Here is a 16,723-nt window from a genome sequence, read left to right as displayed (position 1 = left end):
TTTTGAATTTGTTTTAAAATTCGACCCTTGCATTTGCATTGCAATCTCACAGAAACACACCCTTACAGTGCATTTTGGGATGCAGAAAAACCCGACCCTTAAGTGCGGCACATTACGTAGGCCAAATCATAACCCCCCCCCCCCCAGGCCAATCCCCGAGCCAATCTAATCGACCACCGCTAAACTTTAGATCTTAAGCGTGGGCGGCCGTCAAATCCGCCATCGTTGTTGTTATTTTCTGTGGCGGAATTTATTGCATTACGTAATCTTTATATTTAAAGATGCTAGCTTTGCAGTGGTGATTGATGAAACTTCACAAGAAAATTAGTCCATGGTCCAGTCCAGGTAAACAGGTAAACTTTTAGTCAAAAGTTTATGATTTTTTGAATCCTATTGGGGATAGCTATCAAGTTCCTAATCAGGGAATATTGATGAAACTAGCCGTATTGTATAAGGGTTGCGAAGCGATCCAGACTCCACCTCAATTCGCAAGTTGCATGCTAGCAGCAAAATAAGAGACACTCTAAAAATCCCTCTAATTAATAAAGACGCTATAAGAGACAGGGTCGTAAGCATTGAGTTGGTTGTAAGAGCCTTGATGCCCCAAACACACCACATAATCCACGGCGACATAACACCCGCCGCCGCCCGCCCGCGCATAGCTCTTTTGTTTTCCTTCTAGTTATTCCTCTCTAGTGTAAATGGTGCCTTAATAAAATCGAACGATCGAACATTTTTATTCGAATCACGAATCGATCGTCTGTCGAAATCATCACAAAACATAAAAATAAAACAAAAACAAAAATGTACAAAGATGGCTTGTTGGTTCTTCGGCAGTTTTGATTTATTTCTTGACAAATTCGACAAATTTGATTACCTCTGTACTTCTTTATCATAGAAGAATATCCACTTGGTTTTGCAAGGTAAGTTTCGTTCACTAAAAAGAGCACTCCTCCCGCCCGCTCGACTTGCAAAAACCTCTCATTGATTGACCTTATTTGATACTTGATACTTGCTGTTAAAAGTCAAGGGATGATGAAGATCCTTTTCTGTCACCGTTCAAACTATTTTTTTTCCATTTAACAGCAAAATAAAAACCGAAGAACCACTGCTTAGATTGCTTAGATGCGTGCCGCCCGCGCGGCAATTTGATCAACTTCAGATTCCGTGTTTCGGCTTCCGGTAATTTTGTTGCTGCTCACTGCTAGGGTACACCATTTTAAAACGGCATTTTTCGCAGTCCTAGCTACCAAACCGAGAAAGTTTACGTGGCTTCAAGCCAAACCATTCAAGGTCATTTTGATAAAATCATCGGTTTGAAGATGTGATTTATATAGCAAATTTTATAGCAAATTTTCGCTTGGGATAGAAGTTAAAGGTACCTGCACAATATAGCAAAACTGCTTCGCTCATAAATTCGCTTCGCAATTATGAACTAGCCGTATTGTATAAGGGTTGCGAAGCGATCCAGACTCCCCCTCAATTCGCAAGTTGCTAGCAAAAATAAGAGACACTCTAAAAATCCCTCTAATAAAGCCGCTATACAGACAGGCTCGTAAGAGCCTTAATGGCTCAAACACACCATATAATCCACGGCGGCACAACACCCGCCGCGCATCGCTCTTTTTTTTCCTTCTAGTTATTCTAGTGTAAATGGTGCCTTAATAAAATCGAACGATATTAGTCGAACGATCGAACATTTTTATTCGAATCACGAATCGTCTGTCAAAATCATCAAAACATAAAAATAAAACAAAAACAAAAATGTACAAAGATGGCTTATTGGGCAGTTTTGATTTATATTTCTTGACAAATTCGACAAATTTGATTACCTCCAGACGATCTCAATCGAACGGAATCGACGATCGAACCAATCGAACCAAATCGAACGCAATCGACCGATTGAAATTCGATTGTCGAATGCAATCGAATCTCAATCGAACGTCAAAATTCTGGGTAATATTCGATTGGTTCGATTGTTGCTCGACTGGTTCGATCGTCGATTCCGTTCGATTGAGATCGTCTGGATTTAGTCTTGCAGCTTCCCAACATCCAAGCTCTCAAACATGACAAGCCGAATGAAATTACTTTCGATTTCCCGTAGAAATTATGCGATGAACAATCCGGGGGTCAATGAATCGACGATCGAATGCAATCGAACGCATTCGAACATCAATCGAACGCAATCGAATATCAATTGAATCTGAAAATCGCGGTAATATTCGATTGAGATTCGATTGCGTTCGACAATTGAATTTCAATCGGTCGATTGCGTTCGATTTGGTTCGACTGGTTCGATCGTCGATTCCGTTCGATTGAGATCGTCTGGTTACCTCTGTACTTCTTTTATCCCAGACCCCCGCGCTCGATAGGATCGATCATCGGCACGGCTCGATGACGGATCGATATGTGATCGATGGATTACTTATCGATCCGGATAGGAGATTTGGTTTATCATAGAATATCCACTTGGTAAGTTTCGTTCACTAAAAGAGCACTCCTCCCGCCCTCCCGCGCGACTTGCAAAAACCTCTCATTGATTGACCTTATTTGATACTTGATACTTTTGCTGTTAGAATTCAAGGGATGATGAAGATCCTTTCTGTGAACGTTCAAACTAATTTTTTTCCATTTAACAGCAAAATAAACATTTAAAACCGAAGAACCACTGCTTAGATTGCTTAGATGCGTGCCGCCCGCGCGGCAATTTGATCAACTTCAGATTCTAAGCCCGTGTTTCGGCTTCCGGTAATTGTGCTGTTCACTGTTAGGGTACACCATTTTAAAACAGCATTTTTTGCAGTCCTAGCTACCAAACCGAGAAAGTTTTCGTGGCTTCAAGACAAACCATTCAATGTCATTTTGATAAAATCATCGGTTTTAAGATGTGATTTATATAGCAAATTTTATAGCAAATTTTCGCTTGGGATAGAAGTTAAAGGTACGTGCACAATATAGCAAAACTGCTTCGCTCATAAATTCGCTTCGCAAAAATATGCCTAAAGGTTCTGACGACTATTTATTTACCTATGAGTATGACATTTTATAGGAGGCGTCAATCACATTATTCATTATACCAGACGTCCGCGCTCGATAGGATCGATCATCGAAACGGCTCGATGGCGGATTGATATGTGATCGATGGATTATTTAACCGGATAGGAGATCGATGGAAGATTCAGCCATTTAAAAAGTCTTGAGTATCGATCCTTCGTTGCACTCGTCGGGATTTTTTGCCCGGAATGAGGAAGAATTTACAAAAATGAACTTCAATGCATTAGAACTTACCTTTGAATCATCCAAATCTGTTCATTCTTTTTTTATAAATCAATCAGGAATTATCAGGGAAACAAGTAAAAAAAACTGCATCCAGGTATCTATTTTCTTTCCAAAGATATTCATGTTTTTCGACGTCAAGGTGAAAACGCGATTTAGCGCTGACCACGGCACCGGAAAATTCTCGTCCCACATTGAAACAAATGGCTGTGATTGAGCTGGTTCATCTTTTCAATCGCGGTTTTTTAAGTAAACCCAGAGGGTAAGATTAGGCTACAATCTACCACATGCTGCTTTATTTGAAAACCGGAATTTTGAAAAAATAGAAGGAATTGCAATTTTTCAACAAGATTGCGGATTTTTTCATGTAAGCAGCATACACCATCTGAAAGCTGAGGATTTCAGCTTTCTAGTGGTGAAATTTGTTTTCAGCTATCATTTCCAGCTCATTAGCGATAAGCTAAAGTTTAACAACAGTCATCGGGCCGATTTTCAGACCGTACCGGCAAAACTCCCCACACCCCGCCACACGGAAGACTAGATTTCATCCGCCATTTTTGGCGCGATTTTGGTCCGAAAATTATTTCTTGCTGGCGTGGTGTAAGGAGGCGATTCTTTGAAAAGGTGATTTTTTTGTGTTTTGAAAATGGAATAACTTTGGGAATACTTAACCAATTCTAATAAATGACCCCTCATTTTTCTCACAAAGGTAAGGACTTTCAAATGAAATTAGTTTGGTTTCTAAAAATTGAGGGGAAAATTTTGGCCTGTCCATCCTATCGAGTATATTGATTCGTCATCGATTGTTAATCGATTCGTCATCGATTGTTAATCGATTCGTCATCGATCGTTAATCGATTTGTTATCGATGGTAAATCGAGTATGAGTCGATTAAGTAATCCATCGATCACATAACGATCCGTCATCGAGCCGTTCCGATGATCGATCCTATCGAGCGCGGACGTCTGGATTATAAGTTGTGTTCGCGTCATTTCCAGCCCCAAAAAGTGAGTCGGTCGGTCGGGATTAAAATCGTCGGAAAAGTGCGCTCTGAACCTAGGCAGTCGGTCAGCACTAGAATTATTGGAAAAATGCGCCCTGAACATAGGTTTGTTCGCGCAGCAAGAATTATATACCAGGCGATCTCAATCGAACGGAATCGACAATCGAACCAGTCGAACCAAATCGAACGCAATCGACCGATTGAAATTCGATTGTCAAACGCAATCAAATCTCAATCGAACGTCAAAATTCTGGGTAATATTCGATTGGTTCGATTGTTGTTCGACTGGTTCGATCTTTGATTCTGTTCGATTGAGATTGCCTGGCTTTATTCTTGCAGCTTCCCAACATCCAAGCTCTCAAACATCACAAGCCAAATGAAATTACTTTCGATTTCCCGTAGAAATTATGCGATGAACAATCCGGGGGTCAATGAATCGACAATCGAACGCAATCGAACACAATCGAACATCAATCAAACGCAATTTCGAATATCAATCGAATCTGAAAATTGCAGTAATATTCGATTGAGATTCGATTGTGTTCGACAATCGAATTTCAATCGGTCAATTGCGTTCGATTTTGTTCGACTGGTTCTATCGTCGATTCCGTTCGATTGAGATCGTCTGGGAATTATCAAGCGCACTAGCTGCATTATGATCTTTGTTACATATCACGGTTGCAAAAAACAGTCGCATAGCGCTTTTTAACGCAAACAATCTTTGAAAGATTATGGACGGAAAGCTTCTTTGAACTAACACTGGATGATCAAATCGGCGACTAACGATGAATGTACAAAATGCTTTGAAAAATATTGGTAAAAAATCCGATAGATTTCCGACTTTCCGACTGAAAAGTGTCTGATTTTTTAGATAATAAGTGAGTTGGTCGGGCGACGCGAACACAACTTATTTGTGATCTACGCCTTAGATTAGTATGACACCAGCTGGGACAAGACATTTATTATTAGCCTGGATATCCAGCCCTTAATCTTTTTTCTTGATTTTGATATTTCTTATGTTTACGGTCTGGTTTACCTAGATCGTCTGCATTCTCATATGAGGATGATTATGCAGATATTCTGATTGGTTGGTCCAAGCAAATCAGAGATCTGAATGGTGTGGCGCGCGTATAAGAAATTATGCGAGCCGACTTGACGAAAGCATCCAGAGCAAGGTCCTTTTGTTAAACATTGGAAAATTTGATCTGTTGGCCAAAATTTTCAAAAATCTTATTCGTAGAAATGAAAATCTGTTTCTCCTCAAAACCTAAATTTTTAATCTCAAAGTATCTTCCCTAGAAAATCTGAGAAAATTTTGATCTGTTTTCACAATTTTCAGAATTAAAATTTTGATATGTTCTCCCAAGCTTATAAGGAATATATACCGTAAGTGGTCCTAAATCCGACAGCCCTGCCTAAATCCGATGGGGTCTTTCAAAGATACAAACTAAAATAAAAACAAACCTTTCGCTGTGATGCAATGAAGATATCAAAGTGTCAACTAATAAACTAAACTGAGAGATTTGATACACTGGACCAATTGAACCAAATAACAATAATTACTTCTTTTATACAAAACAAAATTTTTTATTACAAAATTGTTAACGTTTTAAACACGAACAACAGATTCAGAATAATAGAGGTAATTGTTTTTACAACTCACACTTTATTGATCACATTAATTGGCATCTTGACATTATAGTCATCTTGTTAGATGATATCTGTTTTCCCCCAGAAAGTTCAATCTGTTTCCAATGCAATATCAATTATTTTGGAAACAGATAGTAGTAGTTTCCCAATTTATTATGTCATCTCCTAGAAATATTGATCTGTTTCTCTCTGATGACGTCATCAGCTGGAGCAGGGAAACAGATAGCTTTAGGAAAAGGTCTTTCCTAGAAATTCGAACCTGTTTCCCCATTTAAAAAAAAGCGATCTCTCCTGGAAAAGGGAAACAGATATTTTGGGGAAATGGGCTTGTTGGCTGCTTCTAACTTGAAGTGTTTGCCTTTAAGTATTTGTATGGACCGCGTGGGTGATCAGCAAGGCGCGTACGCTGCTTTGCAAATCTCCCTGATTTTTCTTTTTCGAAGCAAATAACAATTGAATACCTAATTATCTCCCTTGGGTGTGACCACGCATCCAAATAAAAATAATAATAATGGTAGAGAAGAAATGGGAAGATCAAAACATGGGAATTTTTAGATGTTACTGAAACTTAGTATCTTTTACAATTTTGAGCTTGGATATCCAGGTTACTTTATTATTTGTCTGGCTTTCTGGATTACCCCATTTTCTTTGCCGAGACCAACACTTGTATTATTCTCTCAATGCGCTCTCTGTGACAACAAAAAGGTCTGCAATTCGTTACCTTTTGAGTCCATCCAGTCTACTAGCAACTTGCACCAGCTCACTGTCTGTTCTGCTGTTTGTGACTGTCTGACTGTGCGCAATATTTAGAGCAACACATTGTATCTTAGACCTTTTTTCAAAGAGGCCACCCTGTTGAATAAAATGTAGTCCAGCAGAAAAACAATGATAAAACCATGCATAATTATTACAATATGCATGATACAGTAATTATGCATGGCTCTATCATTGTTTTTATGGCTGGAGTACATAATTATTCAACAGGACGTCCTCTTTAAGAAAAGGTCTATTATGTAGTCCAGCAGAAAAACAATGATACACCCATGCATGATTATTACAATATGCATGAAACAGTAATTATGCTTTGCTGTATCATTGTTTGTATGGCTGGACTACATATTATTCAACAGGGTTGCCATAGCATCAGCCCCCCCTTATTTTTTTTTTTGGGGGGGGGGCTAAAAATTACCAAAATATATGGGCGGACCTAGATTGTTGGGGGGACCTAGATTATCTGACTGAGACTCTGGGGGCTGTGTAGCTAATTTCAAAAGATCTCTTATCTTACTATTAAATCAAATATAAAAAGCAAAAGATTTGTAAACATGAATACTAATACAAGTAAAATTGAGTTTTCATTTATCAGTACTGTACTCGCAAATATTTTTTATTGACTTCTCTACAAGGGGCGAGAGAACAATTTTTTTGTTTTTTCCCCAAGTGTTTAAGGGGACCTAGCACAAGGCAATTTTTTTGGGGGAGGTAAATTATTGGGGGGACCTTACTTTGTTGGGGGGACCTAAAAACCTGGCTGAAGCTATGTTGCCTCTTTGAAAAAAGGTCTATTGATTGAACAAAAGAAAAAAGTCAAAGATCAACGAAATTTACTGTTAACTTCAATTGAAATTGATACTGTAAGTTGGTCTAATGACGACCCAAACCTTGCCAATTCCCCGGACAAATGGGGCAAATGTCAGTATAGACTTAAATTCGTAAATCAAGATTACGGGATTTCCAGTACGGGCTGATTTTACTTTCATTTGAGTGGTTTCATTTTCCATCTTAGCAACAGGGTGCTCGCCCATAGTTACAGGGATTTGTGCAAAAAACTAAGGTAGGGTTGGGAGCTTTCTTAATTAAGGTCTGTAAATTACACGCTTTAAGTATTTGTGAATGACAGAGTTCTGTCGAGTCTCGTTGGTGCAAGCAGTTGGGCATTGGGTTTGTAAACCAAGGTTGCTTGCATTTGGTGGTTTGAGCCGGGGGCAGAGACCTATTTCACCAGTACGGGCAAATTTTAAGAAAAATACTTAGAAAACAGTTAGAAACACTTGAGAAAGTCAGAAAATCAGGATAGAAGATAGGAAAGTAGAAAATAGGGGGGAACAAGAGAGGATGCATCCTGGTGGATGATATTGTTTGCCAACCATCTGACGGGGTGCTCATCTATAGTGTTACAGGGGTTTGTGCGAAAAACTAAAAAAAATTCCCAAATCCCCTATTTCGATTAAAACAATAAAAAATGATCAGCTTTACTTTTTTGCACCAATTCTTCAAAATGAAAATATTTAAGATTTTAAGTTCTTCTTTTCTCAACTTCAGTTGAGCTTTTGGTGACAGACACACATGAGTGTGTCTGTCACCAAAACTTTGGGGCAGGCTGGAGACTTCAAAAATGGTCCTATCGGGTTGAAATTTTGCACACTTGATCCTTGGGCAAATCCCTGGGGATGTTTTTTTCATTTTTTCAAAATTTTGATTTTTGGGGCCTGGGTACGAGTTTTTCACCAAAACGAGGCTAAAACTTTGGGGCAGGCTGGAGACTTCAAAAATGGTCCGATTTGGCTGAAATTTTGCACACTTGATCCTTGGGCAAATCCCTGGGGATGTTTTTTTCATTTTTTCAAAATTTTGATTTTTGGGGCCTGGGTACGAGTTTTTCACCAAAACGAGGCTAAAACTTTGGGGCAGGCTGGAGACTTAAAAAATGGTCCGATTTGGCTGAAATTTTGCACACTTGATCCTTAGGCAATTCCCTGGGGGTATTTTTTTCATTTTTTCAAAATTTTGATTTTTGGGGCCTGGGGACGAGTTTTTCGCCTAAACGAGGCTAAAACCCAAAATGAAATTGCTGTTTTTGCAGATTCTTGTTGTTTTTTTTTGTTACGTTTCTTAATTTTTCACACAAAAACATTATTTTTATTGCATAGAAATATATATTTTCTCATTTATTTACACCCTTAGAGCTCACTTGCTCATTTTGACAGTGCACTTTTGTTATCTTGAAAAACATACCCTAGGGCTGTACGCAGGCAGCCTTTACCTTGACTGCTTTCTCATATGAACTGCAAATAAAATGATAACTAAAATTTCATTTTCAGTGAAAATGCAATGAAATCAATAGAAAACCGATAAACTATTTCAGGCATTATGTCTTCTGAAGAGTATGAAAATTGCTTGGATGAATTCCGCACTTACTATGATCAATTGAAGAGTGTAGTAAAAAACAAATTACCTAAATTGACTGGTGGTAAGTGAAAAAATATCATTATACGTTATAACGGATCTGAAAACTTTCTTTCCATGTCACTGGGTGACGAAATGAAATTGGACAGTTGTATTTTGTCTATTATTTTTAGGGCTGGGTAGCTTCAAAAAGCGCAAAAACTGGACAAAATAGCTGTTTCTGGCTGAAAAACACGGTTTTCAAGGGTTAATATCTCGAGTTAGGTACAGAAATCACCTATACTTGCAATATATCTCTAATCTTAATTTTTTGAGAGCTTTCCAAAAATATACAACAGGTCTCCGTTTTCTCGAGCTAAAATTTTCATTTATTTTTAACCCTATGATTTTTGCCTGAGACCGTCATATTTGTCCGAAAATCACACCAAAGTGTCCGAAAAAAAATTGGAAACATAGTAATTTCGATTCCCCTACCCCTTAGCTTTCCAAAAATGCATAACAAGTGCTTCTAACAAAACAGTCATGCGATTTTACAAAATGCCCTCTACTATATCATGAAAAAAAATTATCAATGAAAAGTATAAATTTCTTGTTGTTATTCCTTATTTTTATAAAGTTGCTCAGGAATTTTATTCAATAATCTTTATAAAGAATGTTTAGTAGCAAGAAACCTGTTACTTACTCAGATTTTCTAATTTTTATTTTCAGAAATCAGAAAAAGAGAATTGAGGAATGCTGATAGACTCTTGGAAGATGCTGAAGCTCAGGTATTATTTATTAGTATCATTACTTTTATAAAACACTAATTTCTGCCGATGGACTTTTTTAAAATTGTTAGACCAAAGTCTAGCAATCAAAATTGGTGATTATTTACTGATGTGAAAGGATGGTTGATTGCATCTTTTTCATTGTCTGTAAATCAAATTTAAGTTTTGTCTTATATTTATATTATAATTTACTTATTTTTCATAGCTCACACAAATGTTCGAAGAAGCCCAGTCAGCCCCTGGTGCTTACAGAACCTCTCTACTTTCACAGACAAGAGGTCATAAAAGCGATCTTGAGAAGCTGAAGCGAGAACTTGTAAGCTATATTTCTCTTTTAACAGTAGTGGAAGGAAAGTACCTTTAATTGTTTAAAAAAGGGAGACCAAATTTTTATCATGGTTACTTTCGAATAAGCGGGAGAGGAGAGGTTGGAAAAAATCTCAAAACTTAATAAGCGGGGGGTTAAATAAAAAGGAGGCTAATACAGCAGAATTAGGAAAATTTCAAACATTCAAGTAGGATTAGTTTTTAACAGTACCGGGTGACCCACGAAAAAGTTCAGACGTTTCCCGACGTCTTGAGGCCGAACAAATGTCCCAAAGTGCTTGGAGTTTTGATATTTAGAAAGTAGATATCCTAACTTAAAATTTGAGCCATCACTTTTTAAATTTGACCAACTTGTTTCTACTTATGAGCTTTTAAAGTCAAAATTCACTTTTCGAAAAGTGTAAAAAACACGTAAAAAAGAGGTATTAAATTCATGCAATCAATTAGAAAATCACTTACAAATTGACTTATTTAACGAGTTTTATGACATTAATAATTAATAAAAACACATTTGAAAGTAATTTTTGTTTAAAACAAGACTAGACTAAGATTTTTTTCAAAAACTGTATATCAAAAACGTCTAAAAATACCCAATTTGATACCCCTTTTTTACGTGTTTTTTACACTTTCCGTAAAGTGAATTTTGACTTTAAAAGCTCATAAGCAGAGAACAAGTTGGTCAAATTTAAAAAGTGATACACGCTTTTTTTTTATAAGAATACAATTTATAAGAATGTCCATGATGAAAATGGCCAAAAAATTAAGAATATGGTAAGATATCACCATCATGGAATTTAGTAACTGAACTTAAGAATGCCATTTTTAATGCATTTTAACCTGTAGATTGCCAATTTCGATCTTAACCTAAGAATGCCGTAAGAATATTTTTGGATGATTTTCACCAACAAGTTAAGAATATACATGATGAAATGAAAAAACACCATTCTTATAAAAAAAAAAGCGTGTAGCTCGAATTTTAAGTTAAGATATCTACTTTCTAAATACCAAAACTCCAAGCACTTTGGGACATTTGTTCGGCCTAAAGACGTCGGGAAACGTCTGAGCTTTTTCGTGGGTCACCCGGTATTTTCCAAAATTTCTTGTTTTCTAAGCATGGAAAGGATAAAAATAGTAAAATAGTGCAAAGATATTGCCTCGATTGATTTTAAAAACTACTTTAGGCGTACAAACTTTTGCGAAAAATCGCGAAATTTGCGACATTTACTTTCGCGAATTTGAGGGAAAAACATTTTTCGTGAGCATAAACTTTCGCGAATCGTTGGATAAAAATGATAATTTTCGAATGAAAATTGCCTTAAAAGTGAAAAATATCCCTTAAATCCACTAAAGACGGTTGCTCTTTGACTTTAAAAAATTGCATTAAAAGATCATAATATGCTGAAAATTTGATGTTTATGTATTATGATTTCGAGGTTTTAAAGATTTCCAATTTTTTTGAGAATTTTCGCGAGCATAAACTTTCGCGAATTGCCCTGTTAAGAATTTTCAAAGACATTTATTTTCGCGAAAAAGGCCAAAATTCACGAAATTTGCGAAAGTTTCTGCTCGCGAAAGATTGTATGCCTAAAGGCCTGTTTTCATCGATCGCGCGAGCGTGCACGCTAGGCCAAAATTATTAAAATAGATTTGGCCGCACACTCCGCGCAATCAATGTTTGATTTCCATCAAAAACATACACAATCTGTATCTTTACATTTTTTTGTTTACTCAGCAGTTTTCTCTTTCTTGATTGGTTGAAAAATTATCAATTGAGATGTGCGCTCCTGTACGCTCAAAAAAGTTGAAAATTTTCAGCGTAGAAAAGACCACAAGAGCGTACACTTTTTGTGTACAAGAAAATTTAATTCGTGACGTCAATAGGCTATTTTAGGAAATTTTGCCCTAGCGTGCACGCTCGCGCGATCGATGGAAACAGGCCTTAAAGCATAACAAGTCTCTCAGGCTGGAAAAAATACGTCATCTCTGCGAAAGCATCCAGCGAGGTCCTTTTTTTAAACATCTGTTTCCCAGGCATAGCCTTCCTGGAAAATTTGATCTGTTGGCCAAAAGTTAGCCCAATTAATCAGAAGAGGAAGGTTTTTAATATCCAAAATATTTCGGCCCTTACTGTCAGTTACTGTTCATAGAAAGCCTCAAATTACATTAGAAACTTTTGCATGATACCATCGCTTTCCAATATTTTCATATAATTCTAGATCACGGCTAAATCAACATCAGTCCAGTCAAGCAGCAGCGGTAGTAGAGATGATCTTCTTGGCTATGGTGGCACTTCAGCTACCTCTAATTTTGTAAGTCGAATATTTGAGTACCTATCTTTCTTTTGCTGAAACTTCTCACTTGTTGTCAAAGTATAAGACATGCGGGGTCAACTGAAACCTTCTATGATTCCTTCTAGATTTAGAACGCCATGCTATGATTGAAATACAGTATTAACGCCTCTGTAACTCGAATGACTGTGTCCTTGACTATTCGAAAATATGTTCTCTGCCCTTCAGCTAAGAATGCCTTATAAACCTTAATCCACGACTCGAAATTTCCTTAATTCAAACATCATCATACAAAATCTGCGTTCCCCGTGCGGGTTGCGGGTTTTCAGTTATGGAGACTCCACTGTAGGGAATTTTTTTCAGTCTCTCAAACTATATCTTCCCTCTCGTTAGAATTTTTGGTGGATTTTGTCTGTCAAGTTAAAAACCTCTATTATTTAACTCAAAATGGATCTTTTTATATAGCACGACAGACTTTTTCAAGGGATTTTTAATGAAACAATTTCTTTTTGAAACCCCTCCTTTATTTTACTTTAGGAATCACAGCAGCGTGGTATGATGCAAGAAGGTTTGGACATTATGAACCGGACAAGCGATAGTGTTGCACGATCGCAAAGGATAGCTGCTGAAACAGGTTTGTTCTGATAAATCTTTGTTCTTATATTTCAAATTAAAATTTAGTACGTACTTAGGTTAGTACTTAGGTTTTACTAAATCTAGTCTAAATCTTAAAATCTTAGACGTAATTTTCAGCTGAATTTTCATACTATTGAATATGCTTTGATATCTATGATCTATTCTACTCAATAAGTGGTAGATGATTCCATCAAAGCGGGCTTGATGATCCAGACCAGAGCTTCAAAATATGTGCAAGAAAAACACAAAATTTGATTACGATAGTACTTCAAGTCTCATCTTCATCGAATCGCTAGCTATCAAATGAAAAATGGCAAATGCTATGCTTTTATGTTGAAAAATGGTCATCTCCAAATTTAATGTTTATGTGCAAAGAAATAAAGTCTTCTCGTTTATTTTTCAGACGAATATGGTGTGCAGATATTGGCAGACTTGGATGATCAAAAGGAATCACTAATCAGAGTGCGGGACAAGGTACGACATTACTTGAGGCGTACACATTTTCGCGAGCAGAAACTTTCCCAATTTTCGCGAATTTTAGCACTTTTCGCGAAAGTAGATGTCTGTGAAGATTTTTGAAAGAGCAATTCGCGAAAGTTTCTGTTCGTGGAAGTTTGTACGCCTAAATTACTTGATACTCGTTATTCCTATTCATTTCAGGTGTTTTAGAAGTACATGTTTTAACCCCAGGTACTCTTGTGTGTTTAATTGTAGGGGGTCATATATTGCAATTTTCGGAAAATCATGCCCATATCATTTGATAATGACCCCCCATTTTATGACCTTTATGATACGAAGTGCCAAAATTGGCCAAAAACCTTCATTTTCCTAGGAATTTTTAGCAAAACCAGGTCAATAGCACTTATTTATGAACCCCCCCCCCCAATTTGTTGATTTTTATTTGGAGTACTGACCCCCTGCTTATTCCACCCACCCCTCCCCCTACAATTAAGCACATAAGAGTATAATTAAGTTGCATCAAGAAAAGAGCTCATTTTATTTCATTCTTATTTTTTTTATATACCGGGTGCACCAAAAAAAAGTATACAACTTTGTCGAGATATTGTGAGCTTCAGGATTTAAATTTTTTGTTCATTCTTTTTTTATCACATAGAGGATGCTCTAACTTGAATTTTGAGCTATCATACATTAGGTTTGAAAAAGTAATTCGAAAATTATTTAAAAAAAACTGACTTTTTTTAATGTCGAAATTTCAAAAAAATCATCAAAAACAGCGAGCAAACTTTTCTCTTGACACTTACCTTCTTTACACATAAAAATACCAAAAAATGCAACTGTGTTCATCAAAACTTGTTACAAATTTAAGAATATGGTAAAACAAGATATTCCCATCTGGGATAACATTTTCGGAAAAGCTGAAGATTTTTTTTGGAAATCTCCAAGAGAGGTTTTGATTTTATGTGTGTGTGCTATGTGAGAAATTTTTTGAAAAAATAGATAATTATTCCTCGACTTGTTTCTCAAAGAACTTGGGTTTGCATTGAGTTTTCTGGTGTTGGAAATGTTTATGACATGCAGATAAGATGGACAAACTGTTGGCAAGATATAAGATAAGAGAAAAAAGAACCAAAAAAACAATGAAATTATGTTTTTGTCATTTTTGTCTTATTTATAGCGTGATTGCTGTTTTTAATGATTTTTTAAAATTTAGACATTGAAAAAAAGTCAGTATTTTGGAAATAACTTTCGAACTACTTTTTCAAATTTTATGTATAATAGCTCAAAATTCAAGTTAGAGCATCCTCTATACAATAAAAAAAGAATGGACAAAAAATTTAAATCCTGAAGCTCACAATATCTCGACAAACCTGTATACTTTTTTTTGGTGCACCCGGTATAGTATAGGTAACACGAACAAATAGTACAACACTAAAGGTTCTTAACCTCCCGCAAAAGGACCACCAGATCATACCGCCAGGAGTTTTAAACGAGTCCAGCTAGAGGGAGCAGATTTTGTGAGAATCTTCTAAAATGCTATTAATTTTATTTTTCATTTGTTTTAAGGTTAAACAAACTGATTCGGACTTGACAAAAAGTCGAAGGATAATTCAGTCCATTGGAGTAAGGTAGGACAAGTACTACTACGTGTCGATGGTCCTTTTAGAGACATCTAATTATTTTTTTGGTATCCTCTAAAATTATCTTCTGCAAAGCTTCTAGTTCAAGACTGAAACAAATAATCACTACTCGCTTACTCTGATCAGCCTTTTGAAAAACATTACTTTGACAAACGTTTAAAATCTAAGAATGTAACTTTAAAATTTGCTAAAAGGGAGTTTTTTATTGAAATAGCCCTTAAAGGTTTTGTTTTTAGATACGACTGATGTCGTATACTTACTCGTCAATTCTAATTTACAAGCTTTTTGATATTGAATTGACACGGATGTGGAGCAAGATTGGTCAGAAAGAGAAAAAGAAAAACATCTTATTTTTGCTTATATCAGCACAATATAACAATAGGCAGACACTGTCCTGATATGAAACATGTGTCTGATATGAAACGAAAACACGTATGTAAAAACAAAACCTTTAAACCATATAAGCCCGAGCAATTTGATCCCCAAATTGTTCCTGCCTCTTTCAAAGCACCTAAATAAGGCTGGAAAGCCTAGCCTATAACAGACCCCTATAACAGTCATAGCCCCACTAGAACCCCCACTGGAAAATTTGGCGAAAATTTCGTCCCCGGTGGGAAAGATACAATTTCAGCCCATTCGAAATTGCACTCCAAAACCATCCCCACTGGATATTTTTAACTTGGAACAATATGATTTCTTTCTATCCAGTAATTTTTGTGGGAAAATGTTTTACTAGGGTTGCAAGACAGGGGTGCGAGACTGGGGTGTCCTATTCTATGATGGACTCTGATTTTATGATAGTAAAGCTCAGTGTCTGATACATTATATTTTTTTCTTCTTATAGGATGATTACAAACAAGCTGTTACTCATTGTCATCATTGTTTTAGAAGTCATCATTTTGGGTGCCGTTGTTTACATCAAGTACTTCAAAAAGTAATTCTGTCCAGTGGCTAAATGTTATGCTCGGTAATTCATTGATTGACTGAATCAGGCAGATAATAAAGAGTAGGGATGTACTGTATGTACTGCTTGTGAGAGCTGGTGATGGCGGCGGTCCCTCTAAAAAACAAGCTAAAAATTCACCAAACAGTACACGCTAATTTTAGGACTATCTCGTTTTTTTCTTCATTTTTTGTTTCTTTTTTTAAAAGGGTTTCATGATAATTTATTGGTTTTTTAAGCCTTGAGGAGGGGGTTGAAATCACTATTTTCTAGGCCATTTATAAAATTGTTGTTCTTGGTGTGTTCTAAGTTTCTGCCATGTGGCAGAGTTTCGCATTTTTATAAGTGTGTCTTGTGTGCGTGTCTTGGTCGGTGATTCATCTTTTTTCTCAAAGAAAATTATTTTTTGAGGTAGCTGATCGCGGAAAATAACTTTTGGAGTGATTATTTATATTAAAAGCGGTTTTAAACTTCAGTTAAATTAATTCCGAGGTTAACTCCTTATACGATATAATATTCGAACAATTTTCGAGTAGAATTTTTTATGA

The 16,723-nt window shown here is 36.4% G+C and overlaps 1 protein-coding gene across 1 annotated transcript; it reads left to right on the top strand.

The window, feature by feature from the left end:
* Nucleotides 1-9,001: 9,001 nt before the first annotated feature.
* Nucleotides 9,002-16,520, top strand: LOC136807218 (vesicle transport through interaction with t-SNAREs homolog 1B-like). Its single transcript, XM_067063813.1, has 8 exons — nucleotides 9,002-9,179; nucleotides 9,824-9,882; nucleotides 10,088-10,198; nucleotides 12,426-12,518; nucleotides 13,035-13,131; nucleotides 13,537-13,607; nucleotides 15,159-15,220; nucleotides 16,077-16,520. The coding sequence occupies exons 1-8, from the start codon at nucleotides 9,080-9,082 to the stop codon at nucleotides 16,168-16,170; spliced, it is 687 nt and encodes a 228-aa protein (XP_066919914.1). The 5' UTR covers nucleotides 9,002-9,079; the 3' UTR covers nucleotides 16,171-16,520.
* Nucleotides 16,521-16,723: the final 203 nt, after the last annotated feature.

This window comes from Clytia hemisphaerica, unplaced genomic scaffold (assembly GCF_902728285.1).
Source record: "Clytia hemisphaerica strain Z4C2 unplaced genomic scaffold, Clytia hemisphaerica genome assembly, whole genome shotgun sequence".
NCBI classification, from domain to species: domain Eukaryota; kingdom Metazoa; phylum Cnidaria; class Hydrozoa; order Leptothecata; family Clytiidae; genus Clytia; species Clytia hemisphaerica.
The sequence above is the reverse complement of the archived record's forward strand: the minus strand, read 5'-3'. Positions and strand labels throughout refer to the sequence as shown.